General features: G+C 39.6%; 1 protein-coding gene across 8 annotated transcripts in view; it reads right to left on the bottom strand.

Moving 5' to 3' along the window:
- The window catches only part of AKAP13 (A-kinase anchoring protein 13), a 390,788-nt gene that overhangs the window by 225,714 nt on the left and 148,749 nt on the right, over positions 1-16,325 (bottom strand). For all 8 annotated transcript variants that reach the window (XM_071214350.1, XM_071214349.1, XM_058294653.1 and 5 more), the window contains one exon: positions 11,583-11,879. In XM_071214350.1, the coding sequence (XP_071070451.1) occupies positions 11,583-11,879 (297 nt within the window). The remainder of the gene's footprint in view (positions 1-11,582; positions 11,880-16,325) is intronic.

Genomic DNA, 16,325 nt, shown 5'->3' with positions numbered 1-16,325 from the left:
CTGTTTGATGCTCTAAGCACCTTTCTAAGTCCTGTGAACAGTACAGCACAAAAACTATACGTACTTTTCCTACTTCATCAATCCACTCAACTTTTACTGTTCACTGTACTCTGTGAAACTGTATCTATGGGTCTTTATTCTCCCCACTCTTTCTACTGTCCTTTACTGTCTCTTAAATGATACAGGAATTCTCATATCACAGTGGGAGAATGTGAGAAAAAAAAAAGCTTTTGTAAAAATGAGACTGGTATCTCACAACAGAACCATGGTTTGAGAGGCAACAAAATCTCCTGGAACTAAAGCCCTGCCATTACTATGCACGACTTACTTTAGAGTCAATATATAGTAATTCTCTGCACCAAGGGGGGAAAATCCATTAGCAATCTTTTTTATTTTCTTTTATAGCAGCAATAATAGTTGAAATACTCAACTACTGTAACCAAGGAAAATTTCCTTGGAAAGCTATCAAACATCCTGGAAGGGGTAGGGGAACTAAAATGCCAAATGATTACAGTTGAAGATCTAGTAGCCAACACTAGATACATAGACTGTCATTAGCACAGTCTTCCTTAAACCTCTTCGGTCCTCGTTTCCACCCAGGTTTCTCTGTGGACAGGATTTCCATAGTTATACAATACTATGGCCAAATACAAATGAATATTTCTCCCAGGATGTTTCTCCTCCTTGCTTTCTCTGGAGCAAACCTTTCAATGGACCCACTTTCTGTGTTACCTCATGCTGACTGCTACTGTGGAAAACTGTCCTAATTCACCATTTTCACTAACCACAGAGGAATGAGGATCTGGAATAAGCACCAAAGAGAGACTACTGGACTAACCTGTCCTCTCCACCAAATGAATCCTTATCACTTACAATGAAAGCAGAACTATGGCAAAAACTACAGTGTAGCAGGCTCTTTATGTAAGGAGGGATTAAAGAATACTTAGAAGAACTAAAATGGACAAATTCCCTCTTGCTCATGTTTAAAAGGAGGATTAACTTTAGAAACACTTAAAAGCAAAAGAAAATAGTCTCATTCTGCTTTGAAGAGCCTTGTTTTTTAGTGCTGCCCTATTTTATCCTTCTATAAGACATTCTGCATTCCCACATCATAGCTCAACAAAATTTTATGCCTCTAAATAAAAGGTTACTGGATGTTGATCATGGTGTATTTAAAATGAATATCTTGCAAACTGGCACACACTATCAGAATGTATTTTCCTGAGCTGTCTTGGGATGAAACCATCACATAAAGCAAAAACAGATATTCCGTCTTGGCAATAATCACAAGTCTACTCTGTGCCTTAGTTTACAAAAGATCTTCACACATATTGCATACTCTGATTTGCACAACCATTATAGAAAGAAAGATGACATTAGAAAATGGCAACAGCTTCTACCACTTGTTTAGAGTCTACTAAGTGCCAGGCACTGTGTTAGGAAAACGCATAGAGTTTCCCTGATCTTCAGCCAAAAAAAAGATAACCATAAAGGTATTACTCTCACTCTTTGTAACAATGAGAAACCTGAATTTCAGGGAAATTAAGTACTATGCTAGTCAGAGACAAAAACTGGGATTCAAACTCAGGACATAACGTCTAGTCTGATTCTGAATTCTGCACATTTTCACTTTATACTCTGTTAGTGGGAGGGGGTTAAAGGAGAATGTCAAATCCCTTGCCGTTTCCTATGCCACACAGTGCTTCTCTGGACAATCAAAGGTGTGACCTCCGTGTAAGACAGCCAATAGGAAGATGACTTCAGAAAGAAGTAGTAATGCTATTTGAGATGACTAAAATCTCACTCACTTAGTACATCTCTATGTTTTCCAAAAGAAGGAAATTTTTCCTGATGCCAAGGTCAGGTCATTATTAATTCCATACAAATAATTTCATATAAATTAAAACAAAGGTCCCTGTGTCCCTCAGCGATTTCCATGTACCCTACAAGAGCTCAGGGAGAATATTACTGTACTGCACATATCAAATTGGAAAATGAAAAAAATGGAAGAATTAAGATTCTTGTGCATGTGGCTGAATGAGCCTCTACAATAAATTTTTGGTGGATTCACTTCAGTTTCATTGCCTACCCTGATCTAAAATTTCTCTACAAATGAAAAAAACTGGTACATGTAGTTTGTAACAAATGTTTCACACCAATGCAGAGTTGGTGGAGGGGTGATGTATGAGGCCCCTGTGTGATGTTATGTATGTTTATTTTGTAAATTCACAATCTTTACTATACACTTATTGTTTATGTGTGGTTCATGTATGAATGATACACTTCAAAAAAAACCACCACATCAATGGAGGTGTGTTTCTGGGCCATGTTAGGTTTGAGGTCAGTATTGTTGAGTGAAATAATCAAGTTCAGAAGAGCACATGCACTCTAACCTTATCACACACAGATTACAAATAAATACATTTGCATTTCTCAGAGAAAAAAAAACTGGTTCATTCATTTAAGGATACTTGATAACTTGAAAATGTTATGCTCCAGTTCTGAAATGTCACTACAGAGATCTCAGAATTCAGCCATCCTATATATTTTCCCTTTTAGCCATACCCCTGGAGCCAAATAGCACACAGTCATAGTTAATATTTATACTACTACCAATTGTTATATTTCATGGGAAGTGCCAAACACTGTGAACAAAATGCTTTCCATGGATTAATTTACTCAATTGTTATAACTTTGCAAGATTGGTATTACAAATCCTATTTTACAGAGGAGACTGGAGTTTAGGAAAGTTAGAAACTTCCTTCAAGTCAGGTGACAGTAAGTGGCAGGACAAGGATTCTAAACCAGTACTCTGACTCCAAAGCCTCTGCTCTATCCCTTCCCCCAAAGAGCCCATAACATTTACAGCACTAGGTGTTAGGTGCTATGGGGGACATACATCTGAATGAAACAGAATCTGTATCCAAAACAAAGAAGAAGATGGAACTACAGACAACTCTTATTCTCACGGATTACATGCTTTGACAGTGTTCCCATGAAAATATTTGACAATTGAGTTGAAAGGGATGTAAATGTAACTTAATGGTCAGTAGGAGCTTTTTGGAGGAGGCGACACTGGAATTGTAATTTGAAAGATAAGAATGACTACAAAGGGCATATGATGGGAAACGGATGTGGCTCAACCAACTGGTATCCCATCTACCATATAGGAGAGCTAGGGTTCAATGCCCAGGGCCTCCTGGAGAGGGCAAGCTGGCCCACGTGGTGAGCCAGCCTGCACGGAGTGCTGGCCATGCAGGAATGCCACCCCAGGCGGGAGTGCCACCCTGCATGGGAACGCCACCCCACCCAGGAAAGCCGTCCCATGCAGGAGTGCCAGCTGGCGCAGCAAGATGATGCAACAAGAGACACAGAGGAGAGAAAATAAGAAGACGTAGCAGAACAGGGAGTTGAGGTGGAGCAAGAAAGTAATCACCTCTCTCCCCTATAGAAGGTCCCAGGATTGGTTCCCAGAGCCCCCTAAAGAGAATACAAGCAGACACATAAGAACACACAGCAAATGGACAGAGAGAGCAGACAATGGGGAGGAACAGAGTGGGGGGGGGGCGTAAATAAAATAAATCTAAAAAAAAAAAGCATAATGAGAATGAAGAATAATAAATAATCCAAAATGGCTGACTCAATTGTCTTTCTCTCTTTCTTTCCCTTTTATATGGTGTGGTTGGGGATTGGGAATTGGGGCTTAGGGGCTGCAAGAAAAGTCAAGAGAAATGAAGCAGGAGATAAGGATTCCGTGTATTTTTCAGTCTGGATTTCAGTCCAGGATTTGGGGTCTTTTTGACAACAGAAAAAAATACTATAATTCCCTTAAGGAGAAAACTGTGAAATTCATTTTACTTTCTGGCCATGAATTTAAGGCTGCATTTTCTGAGTTGTCTAGGAAGTGAGAACATAGGAATTCGTGAGTGCAAGCAAACACCAGACTAAGGCTGTAGCTTCTTTTCAGAACATGGGATGAAATAACCTAGAATGACTTAAATTTCACACGCTATGCAGAGAATAAGGAAGCCAGGAAATCTACCAAAAACTCTCAGTTGGATTGAATAAAAGAACTAAAGAAAAAACCTAATAGTGATATTCTTTCCCTGGAGTAACCAAACCTCTCAGTGGGTCACTAATTGTTGAGGTAAGAAAACCATGGCAGAGAGGATAAGGAAGGCATCATGTGTGAGCCTATTCCTAGTACACCTCCTCACCTGCAGATATGTGGTTTTCTTAAAGAAGAGAATTACTATGATGCTTGTGAGAACAATTATAATATCAATGAGTGTCTATAGGGGATATATTCATGTGATTTTTTTCTGTTTTTTTTTTTCCTGCTCCACACCATTTTCCCTGCTTCTGGTTACAACAATTTCTCCTTTCGGAGAAATGCTCCTTCTAAATGCAAATTATATGGTTCTGATGGAGGATATCAGAATATCTTTTCCCATCACCACTGAGCAGGTACAAGACAAGATACTGGCCCAAGACTGGCATCGGACCAAACTGGACCAGAGACCTTCTCAGGGATTTTATGAAATGGAAATGAATGGGAGTATACTCTCCTTGTTATAAAACATGATTTGCCACAGTCTCTGCCACATTAACAGCCTGAGAAAACGAGGCCAAGATGCTAAAAACAGGGACAGGGGACAAGAGAGAGAGAGAGACAAAAAATATGAACATAGAAAGAGAAGCAATGAAAACACCAGATTTTGTCCCTAAGAACCCCAGAGATGCCCAGATTCATGTAACAATTTCTTTCAAGTTGACAGATAATATTATCCTTCCAATAAATAGCCTGTGCTTAACTAAGAGGGGCTGTTATCACTTTCGCCTGAGTCAGGCCTAATATAGTTATCTATTAGCTGGAATGACAAACTGAGTTGCTCTACTCATAGGTGCACTCCACAGAATTCTTCTGCATATCCTCTAAAATTTGAATAATAAAACTGATATCCCTGAAAATGCTTCTAATACCTTTACCATGACTGGCAGGAAATAATATTCTCAAGAAGCTGCTACTGATACTGGGGCATAAGAGGTAATAGTTTTTGTTCCTTACTGCTGTTCTCATGGTCTTCAATTTTATATTTTGCAATTCTGAAATATAACTAAGGTACTGTAAGGTCCCCCTACAAAGTCTTTCTTCAAAAATACTCTATTCCCTGAGTGATAGTGGGTAACAGAGTGTATAATGAGGAGGGTGTGTGGAAAAACTTCTTACATCAACTGGGGCTTTCTTTACTATGGCTCTTTCTACAGTCCTCTTATCTACTCCCACACAATCACAGATGCAAGATAAATATGCATATACAAGTCAATTTGTATCTGTGCCAAATCTCTGCATTTGTATAGAATTTTAATTGACAACATGAGATGACAAATTCGAAAAATATCTTTATTATTATATATTATGGTATATATCATTGTATAATATGTATTTCACATTTATTATTAATAAGAGATCATAATAATTCATATTTGGGTCACTTAATACATGTTAGATGACTTACATGTATTTTTTCACATTTGATCCAACTCCACTTTTATATAGGGGAAGACTGAGAAATATAGAAATCATGTATCTTTCACAAACTCTTGGATGAAGCTGGGATGTAAACTCTCAGAATCCAATGCCCCTACACTTATCCATTATCCAATACCAAATCTAAATCTAATCAAGTGTTCTTAACTTCATGTTCATGTAATGGGGTTTGAAGAGATTATGAACTCCTGAAATCCTATGTAAATTTTACAGGCAAAATGCTTGTAGGTATTCTCTAAGGAGAAATGTAAATTTTCAAAAGGTAACTGACCTTAAAAAAAAAATTTAAAAGCATCTGAACAATTTAGAGTAGGAAGATTAACCATAAATCTTATACAACTCCTTTGTTAAAGTACAAGGCTGGAACACCTGTAACCATCACTAGCTTTCAACAGTAAGTACACCAGTTATATAAAAAGCTGATCTAATCATATTATCATCCCAGGCAAAAGGCCTACTTTGACTTCCTCTAAATAGAGCTCACCAAAATTATTTCATGTGTAGCTCACTGATGTGAACAGACTATTCCATGAGGCCCTCAACATAGAACATACAAACTCTTAACTGAAGCTGCTCTGCCTTTATCATGCCCAGTGCTCACAGATTTCAAATCACACTTAAATGAGCAATTTTAACTGCAGAATGTGAAACTAGGATTTGAAACCAGATCCCTGACCCCTGCTGTTGACTTTAAAGGCAGTTCTGTCTTTTGTGCACATTTCACCTCACAAAGCACACACCCAATTTGTTCAATGTTTTGTCTTTTAAGTGTTAAAATTTATGTACGATGAACCAGCAAGATAGTGATAGGGTAAGGAGCTCCTAGAGTCAGCTCCTGCTACAGAGCAGTTAGCGAGCACCAGAGCTCTCTGGAGCTAGCTGAAGCACCTGTTTGGGGGCTCCAGGAGACCAAAAGAGCATCCTGCCACATCCTTGAAGGAATGGGAGGAGGAGGCTGTCCACCTGCAGAGAAGACTCCTAAGTATAAGTAGAGTGCTCCATGCCCCAGAGGCTGGTATCCATCCTCCCCTGGAGGGGCAAGCTGCCTCAGGGGCTGTTCCGCAGCTGGAAGTGAAAGCTCCACTTCCCAAAAACAGGGGAGGAGGAGACGGTTGGACACCAACTTCAGCTACTGATTAGTAAATTCAGTGGGCTAAAGTGTAATCCTAAAAACAGCTAAAGTTTGAGCCTGTCCAAGTCAGAAAGAGGCCAGGAGCCGCCATCTTAACTGCGGGCCTGGCGCGAGGGGAAGCGAAGGGAACTGAGAATCCCAGTGCTGGTGGGGACTGGCTTCTTTCCATCCAGATCAGATTGCAGCTCCAACCTAAGCCCCAGCGCCACCTCTGGCAAGGAAACTGAGGGGAGCTGCGCCAGCCTTTCCGGGAAATTACTGGCCAAGCCACGGAAGCCAGTGACTATCCTATACTGGTGGCACAAGCCACCCAAGCTGTTTTGTGGCTGGAATTAGAAGCTCTATTTCCCAAAAACGGGAGGAGGAGACAGTGTGCCACCAATTTCGGCTATTGATCAGCAGATTCGGCTGGCTAAGGTATAACCCTAGGAACAGCTAGGGTATGAATCTGTCCAAGTCAGAGAGAGATTGGTGGCCGCCATTTTGACTCCAAATAGACCCAACGAAGGAAGGACTATAATTAGTAGTAAGATTTTGACAATATTCTTTCATAATTTGTAACAAATGTCTCACGACAAGGCAAGGTATTGGTGAAGGGTTGATGGATGCGACCCCTGTATGATGTTATGCATGTTTGCTCTGTCAGTTCACAACTTTTACTATACACTTGTTTATGTATGTTCATATATAAATGATAGCTAAAAAGATAATAATAGGATGAGTTGGGGGGAAATACTTTGCTTAGTAGTAGTATTTTGACAATGCTCTTTAATCATTAGTTAAAAAGATTTAACAACAATGCAAGGTATTGGTGGTACGGTGAAGTACAAGAGTCCTATATGATGTTATATACATTTGTTTTGTAAGTTCACAACTATTACTATATACTTATTGTTTATGTATGTTTATGTATGAGTGATATACTTCAATAAATTAAGAAAAAACTTTAAAAATTTATGTACAATAAAATTCACTCTCAAGATGCATAGTCCTATGGATTTTAACACACATATAACAGGATACGGAACAACACCAACACTCCCAAAGGATTCCCCATGACACCCCTTTGCAGTCAGTCCTTTCCCTACTCCTAAGTCCCCCGGCAACTACTGATCAGTTCTGTTCCTACAGTTTTGCCTTTCTAGAATGTTATATAAATGGAATCATATAGTATGCAACCTTTTGAAACTGACTTCTTTCACTTAGCCTGATGCATTTCAAATTTACCCAAGTTGCTGCAATTATTGGTAGTTCCTTCCTATGGATACATTGCATGGATGTATCAGTAATTTATCCATTCACTCAATGAGGGAACCCTGAATTGTTTCTAATTTGGGGTGATTATGCTGCTACAAGTACACTCATGTACAGGTTTTTGTGTGAATGTAAGTTTTCATTTCTCTAGGATAAATACCCCTAAGTGGGACCACTGGGTCATATAATAAATGTATATTTAATTTTATAAGAAATTGCCAAAGCATTTTCCAAGAGGGGCTATACTATTTGGCATTCCCACCGGTATGTATGAGAGATTCAGTTGCTTGGCATGTCTGTCAGCACTTGAAGCTGTTAGTATTTTTAATTTCAGCCATTTTAATAGGTGCCTAATTGTAACTCAGTTTTACTTTGCATTTCCCTAAGTGTTCAAATTTGATTTAGACTTTGCCAGCAATTTTGTATAACAGAAACATCACAAGTACATGCAAAATATGCAAAAATATTAAAACTGGTTTAGTTTCCTCCTATTACAGACAAAGAGGCTAAGGCCCATAGAGTGGAATTAATTTGCCCAAAGTTCCAGACCTGTGCTTTTTGTAATAGTGCTTTTACTTTTATTTTTAAATTTATTTTTATTTTTATTTTTTGTTTTTTCTTTTAAATTACGGTAACATGTATAAACTATCCTAACTCCTGTTCTTTCTTTAAACAAACAAAAGCCAAATAAATACCATAATCCCCACAAATAATAAAGTGCCATTGTGATACTGATTTTAAAAAGACCATCAGAATAACCATTTTCACATCCAATAGAGTACAGCAGGAGCTCAGTCTTAAGACCTAACATTATGTATTTGAAAAGGTACTCGAGTCACATATAATGACAAATCTTAATTGATTTACTGGCATTCTACTATAGAATTATTCTGATTCTAGCAATGGAAGAAATTATATCACTGATGTGGAGAGAGTGGCCATGGGAGTTGGTGAGGGCAGGGAGAGGGAAGAAGAGGTGTGATACGGGGGCATTTTCAGGACTTGGAGTTGTCCTGAATGATACTGCAGAAACAGATGCAGGATATCATATATCCTATCATAACCAATGAATGGACTGGGAGTGTAAACTATAATGTAAATTATAATCCATGCTGTGTAGCAGTGCTCCAAAATGTATTCATCAAATGCAGTGAATGTGCCACACTGATGAAAGAATTTGGTGATGGGGGGTGGGGGGAGGAGTGGGGATATATGGGATCCTTATATTTTTTAATGTAAGATTTCTTAGACACTTTATTAATAAAAAAAATTAAAAAGAAAAGGACTAATTTTGTTTTTTGTGATTTTTTTCGAGGTACCAGGCCTGGGGATTGAAGCCAGTACTCAACCACTGAGGTACATCAGCTCCCCCGAGTTGGTTTTTTTGTGTTTGCTTTTTGGAGGAACTGGGAACCAAACCTGGGACCTTCCACATGGAAGCAGGTGCTCAAACTGCCTGAGCCACAGCCACTCCCACTTGACTGGAAGTCCACACTTTCTTCTGTATTCTATCTGGTCAGGACTGACCTGACAGTATGCTGATTGCCGCCATTATAACACTGCTCCTGTGGTGAATCTCACATTTAACTCTTAAACTTACTGTGAAAGAGAACCAAAGCCTGAAAATACCCCTTTATTATTCTTCCATGGAAGGAAGAATAAACTTACAGGGTGGGCTTTTGAGAATAGGAACTGAGTACGAACCTGGCCCAGCCTCCTCTGGGCTTCTCCAGGATCTGCTTGGAGAGGGTAAGTCTGTTCTGCTCTCCCTACATAACACAATAATCAAAGCTGAGTGGACTCAGCCATGTGCATGCTGGCCTGTGATGACTCAGCTCTTTCAGAGATAAAAGTATATAAAGCGTAAGCCAACTCTTTTGGTAGAGATCTAATGTCAGACCTCCGATCCAGTTTTTGACAATAACAAAGCAAACATTTTGATCTCTATCTATGGATTGCCAAAGTCTTTTAATTAGATTTGAACTCAGGAAGGAAAAAAGATATTGTTTGGGGAAGCGGACTTGGCCCAGTGGTTAGGGCGTCGGCCTACCACATGGGAGGTCCGCTGTTCAAACCCCGGGCCTCCTTGGCCCCTGTGCAGTGCTGATGCACACCAGGAGTGCCATGCCACGCAGGAGTGTCCCCCGCATAGGGGAGCCCACAAGCAAGGCGTGTGCCCTGTAAGGAGAGCCACCCAGCGCAAAAGAAAGTGCAGCCTGCCCAAGAATGGCGCTGCACACATGGAGAGCTGACACAACAAGATGACGCAACAGAAAGAAACACAGATTCCCAGTGCTGCTGATAAGGATAGAAGCGGTCACAGAAGAACACACAGCGAATGGAACAGAGAGCAGATAACTGGGGGCGGATGCGGGGGGGGGGAGAGAAATAAATCTTAAAAAAAAAAAAAAAAAAAAGAAAAGAAGATATTGTTTGTATGACCCCAGGTATATACTGTTTCATTTTAAATATATATATAAAATCATGACACCTGGTTGATGTAATCTACTACAGAAATAACTGCGGGAAAATCTCTGTCTGGATTAAGAGGAAAACACATAGATATTTATTACATCAGTGTTTTCAGCACTACTGTCAATAGTGAATGTGAACAATCCCAGTACCCATTAATTAATGAATGGGTAAATAATTTGTGCTATATATATGCAATGGAATATTATACAGCCATAAAAAGGAATGGAGCTCAGATACATGCTACAACATAGATTAACCTCCGAAAACATTTATACTAAGTGAAAGAAGCCAGGCACAAAAGGTCACATACTGTATGATTCCATTTATATGACATATTGAGAATATATAAAGCCATAGAAATGGAATGCTCAGTGGTGGTTGCTGGGGGTTGAGGAGAAGGAGGAAGAGGGGGAAAACAGTTCATGGATAAGGTGTTTTACACTTTGGAGTGACAAATATTTTAAAACTAGATAGAGATGGTGGATGCACAACACTGTGAATGTATTAAATGCCAATGAATTGTACATTTTAAAATAGGTCATTTTATGTTATGCAAAATCGACGTCAATGTATTTTTTAACTAAACAAAAAAAAGGAACCCTTTCTTAAGATGAAATCTAACATCAAAGGCCAATAGGTAAGAGTGAAACTACTCTGGTTAAAGTGGTATGGGGTTTCTCACACTCACACCCCCACCCCTCAATCTTTCCTTTCCCCCTACTCTGTACAATCTCTAAAGAACTTTAAAATACAGTAACAAAACCTGTTTATGATAATCCAACATCATAAAGTAACAAAATCGGTTCTCTGGCCACTCTCCTCACAAAGGATGGGTCTTTTTCTGCCTTGAGAGATGAGGTCTGAAATCCAGACCCAAAGAGGGTGCTGAGTCATTCTCTACTTTAAATGAAACACTGAAAACAACTTCAGAAAGCTCTCCACTGGGTCCTTTCCATGCAAGAACAGGTTAACAGTTCAGTCAAAGAACTCAAGACATGTCACTTTGCCACATAATTGCAAGATTTATTCACGCTTCTATGGAAGACTTGAAGACAATGAGCATACTCTCATTCACATAAAAGTAGTCCCATTAAAAAACAACAACAACAAAAAAACAAAAATCAGAAATATTACAAACTCAGTTTGTTGGTGGGTCATATAAGTTCTTACCATGCAAAGTCTGCTCTGTCCCCAACACGTTCCACTCTGCTGGCAGCTTCAGGTGTCGGAATGCCAGGGCTACCTTCTTATCAAGGGAATTCACATCCCCAGATGGGGGTCCTGACCGGTCAAGAAAACGGGTAAAGTTGAGAGCCTGCTGATTCCCAGCACTGGATGCCAGGAATTGGGCTGCATCATATGCCTCGTCCTGGATGAACTGGAAGTCTTCTTCAGCCACCACAAACACAGGGAGCCCCTTTCTGGAGGCACAAAGCAGCACCTTCACTGTCTCACAGCAGTCATGACCTAAAGAAAACATGTAGCAAAGAAAATGTCATTAGAGTCTCCTGCTAAGAAAGGACACAGAAGAGTCCTCTTAGCTCCTGATCCTTGATATACAAGCTCCTCCTTCTAAAAGAAACCCATCCTCCTTTTCCCTGAATTTCTCACATTTTTTTTTCTAACTTTTTAAACCCCATTTTCTGCTTTTATATTATTTACAAATGAATCGTTTCTCTTACCAAACAGCAAATAACTCTGTATCCCACCTGTAATGGGTTGAATAGTGCTACACACCCACACAATTCATGTCCACCCAGAACCTCAGAATATGACCCTATTTGGACACAGAGCCTTTGCAGATGTAGTTAAGATGAGAGCATCCTGGAGTAGACTGGTCCCTTAATTCTTTATGATCACTGTTCTTAGAATAATAGAAGAGACACACAGGGGATAAACAGCTGCAGGAATGCGGCTACCAGCCATGGAAGGCCACGGGTTGCTGGCCCAACAGAAGATAGGAAAGCAACAAAGGATTCTCCTTAGAGCCTTTAGAAGACACCTTGGTTTCAAACTTCAAGCCTCGAGAACCTCAAGAGAACAAATTTCTGTTGTTTTAAACTACCTGGTTTGCAGTATTTTATTTCGGCAGCCCTAGGAACTAATACATCACCTGTCACCATGCCTAACATGGTGCTTGGCACTCAAGAGTCTCCGAACATCACCTACTGTTGTTGAACTTTAACAAAGTAAAGAATGAGCGCCCGAAGACTCTATTATTATCACCATAATAGAATACATAAAATAAGAATGTGATGAAGTACTCTGAAAAGCACAAAGTCATATACATGAATTTTACTATTATTAGAAATCCAAGGTATGTCTCATATCCAAAAATTATTTGTTCACAAATATGAATTCTATCCCAATCATCTCTGGTATCCCCTATACGTGGGCTGCAAAGTGTTAAGAGCTGCGACCTTAGGGAATAACCTAAGCCAACCCGAAGAGTTTAGCTTGAGCCAAATAAGATTAACAATCACGTTATTCTGTAGGTAAGGTCTTCTTGGACAATCAGACTTCTTTCTGGATTTGTACATTCAAAGAATTAAATATACCCAATATGTGGAATGTAGTCCTCAAAACATACATTGTTTTTCCTCCATTTTCAAAACTGATCTCAATTTGCCAGAACTACAGCCCTGCTATCATCATTCTTTCACAAAATAGCTTTCTAATGAGAATAAGGAAAAAGGAATTCCACTAATGCTTCCATGATTCCGTTGTTCAGCCTTTGTGAGGGGGGACCCTGTATGTGGTCCACGAGTCTGACTTTCCTAACCATGGGCACAGACCAACAGGTTTTAGACTGTGGCACCACAAACTAAGCTTTCTGTGTCTTTGAAAGAGAAAAAATTTTTTTCATATTTTTCAAATTTTTCAATCAGAATAAGCTGATTTTCTACCTAATTTTTTTCCCCAGGGGCCTCTTTATGGCCTTCATCCTTGTGACATTACAAAGCCCTCATGCCATATAATTACAAAGTAAGAATAAGTATTTACTTATCCAGTACCTACTGAAACCAGGCAAGTGACATGTCATTTTCTCCACACAAAAATTTATGAGGTACATACTGACCTCACTTCATACAGATGAGAAAAAAGACTTCAAGAAACAATCTGTCCAAGGTTACACACACACTAAGAAATAGAACACATTCAAATTAAAGTCTGGAACCAAAGCACCTGGCCTATTATATCATGGCATGGCAAGGATTTTGTACCACAAACAGTGAAAGGGAAACAGCCAAGTCCCTGCCTGAAGAAGTCTAATAACACCTGGAATGACAAACCAGCATGAGCAATTAGCAAGATGAACAGGTTCATGAACCATCAGCATCAGTCTTCATACAAACACAAAACTCCACTAGGTATTTCCCACACTACCTTCCAAATTCAATTCTATGAAGGTTGTAGGAAGCTGAAGCAATCATTGCCTGGTACATATATTGGGGGGAGGGGCAAATTTCAATTCGCCTCTCTTCATCCCTCCCCTTCCCCCCAGTACATACACTGAATTAAGGAAAACACAGTATTCTTTGAAGGGCAGCCAGTCTAATTACATAACACCACGGTATCAGCAAAAACAAGTCATCTGATTCAGATAGTGGGTTTGGATATTTGTCTGGTGGGAAGTAAAAGTGTTTTTTTTAAATCCTGTTGTAACACCTGACTTAGATCAGTTTAACAGCCAACAGATGAACACCCACTATTTAATATATAATATTAATATATATATAATATGGACCCAGTAATAAAACTAAAATCTCCACAGAAACCATCACATAAAACCTCTTACTATAAACTAGCCTTAGAGACATGACTATCTGCAAGGGGCACAGAATCTTATGACTGTAAAGAATGTAAGATATTAACAATGTCTGCAACTCCACTGCAAAGACATGAGGATAGGATATCAAATCCAACTTGGGAAAGCAGACGTGACTCAACTGATAAGAGCGTCCATCTGCCATATGGAGGGTCCAGGGTTCGATCCCAGGGCCTCTGACCCGTGTGGTGAGCTGGCCCATGCACAGTGCTGCTGCCGCACTCAAGGAATGCTGTGCCAGGTGGAGGCATCCCGACGTAGGGATCCCCCACGCACAAGGAGTGTGCCCCTCAAGGAGAGCTGCCCCATGTGAAAAAGCGCAGCCTGCCCAGGAGTGATGTTGCACACACAGAGAACTGAAGTAGCAAGATGATGCAACAAAAAAGAAACAGTTTCCCAGCACTGCAGGATAATGCAAGCAGATACAGAAGAACACACAGCAAACAGACAAGGGCGGGGGGGGGGGGGGGGAGCGGGGGGCGGGAATAAAATAAATCTTTAAAAAAAATCCAACTCAATCAATAAGCACAATGGACAGAAAACAGAAGCCACAAGGTTCTGAGCTGGTTCCACGGTGTTTCTCTTCTACTTACTGTCCTGGTAACAAAGGAAAATAAAAATCACAAGTCTTTCATAAAAGGGAAGTTCTGAAAATTTTATTGGGCTTCTTCAGAAGGAAGTCCCTAAAGGACTTAGAGAGGGGAATAAGAACTTGTTGAAGAAGCAAGGATTATGATTTTAATTATTTAAATCGTCTTCTGAGTTTATCCCATTATCAAATCCAGTTCATTTACAACAAAAATGTAAGTTATCTTCCCAGTTAAGTGAATTACAAAAAATCCTGAAGTATGATGGCAATTAGCTGTTGAGTTAGAAAATCTTAGGTTTAAATCTCCTTTGCCAACAAGTTTTTGGTTACTTTGAGAAAGCCTATCTCCTCACACAATAAATCGAAACACTGCCTACCTTATAAGTTGTTAAAAACAGTGAAGAGAGCCAATAACAAAGGACCTGGCATGAAACAGGCATCTGAAATGAGTATTTGTTATTATTAGCTATTAAAGGCTCCTCTTCAGATAACTCGAGAAAAACAGATTCCTAATACTCTACCAAATTTCAGCAGCATGGCTCAACTGGCTTCTGGGTTAAATGTTGCCTTTGGCTCTACAGAACTGAAAAAAAGAAAGGGAGGCTGGAAAGACTAAAGAATAAACAAAAACACAGGAACACCTAGGCCAGAAACAAATATGTAACTGGTGATGGTCCTCTTAGAGCACCTAATACACACCACCATTGTAAAGCTCCCATGTCAGGAAGTGTGTATTCATGAGACTGGGAGAGCTTTCCTGCAGGTTCCTTATCACTATATAGAGCACCGCACCCATGGAAACGAAACATTGCTACAGATAAACAAAAGTGCTGAAGCATGATCATAGGATTACTTCATTTCCTACAAAGCTAAAAGTGGAACACATCCCACCCAGGCCTTCTCTTCTGCTGATGAAACAACTGGGACTTTGTTTCAGCAGCAGCTATTCAAAAATGAACCCTAAAAGTGCTTGCTGGGCCAGCCAAGCTGAGTTCCACACAGATGTCAATTTTAAGAAAAAGCTTGTTGAGCAGTCAGTGGAAAATGTAAAACAAAATTTTATAAATTTAACGTTTAATATAAAATAGTATCTTTTACTACCTCAGTATGGCATCAACACACTTGAGAATTTGGTGTCCTTTTCTTCCCTTGGAAGTGGCTATAATGAGGTTAAAAGGCGGTTTTCAGTCTTCAGACCCACACTCTAATAGAAGAAAGGATTACGTACTGAAGGATGCATCTACTGCTAATTTTTGGTAGTCTCATGGTAAATGGGCAAATGTGGTACATGTAAAAGCTCCTCTAGATGGACAGGAGTATTTAAACAGAGTGGGTAAACAAGAAGCACAGGAATTTCATCATGTACACTTCTGGAGAAGAGGCTAATCAATGCTATATATTGGATCTACTATATTCCAGCGTATTTCTCCCCACGAAATTTTAACATCACAGACATACTATGTTTGTTTATGTACTGTATATATATCCATGTTTA

Source organism: Dasypus novemcinctus, chromosome 3, assembly GCF_030445035.2.
Source record: "Dasypus novemcinctus isolate mDasNov1 chromosome 3, mDasNov1.1.hap2, whole genome shotgun sequence".
NCBI classification, from domain to species: Eukaryota; Metazoa; Chordata; class Mammalia; order Cingulata; family Dasypodidae; genus Dasypus; species Dasypus novemcinctus.
This window is presented reverse-complemented; position numbering and strand designations above follow the sequence as displayed.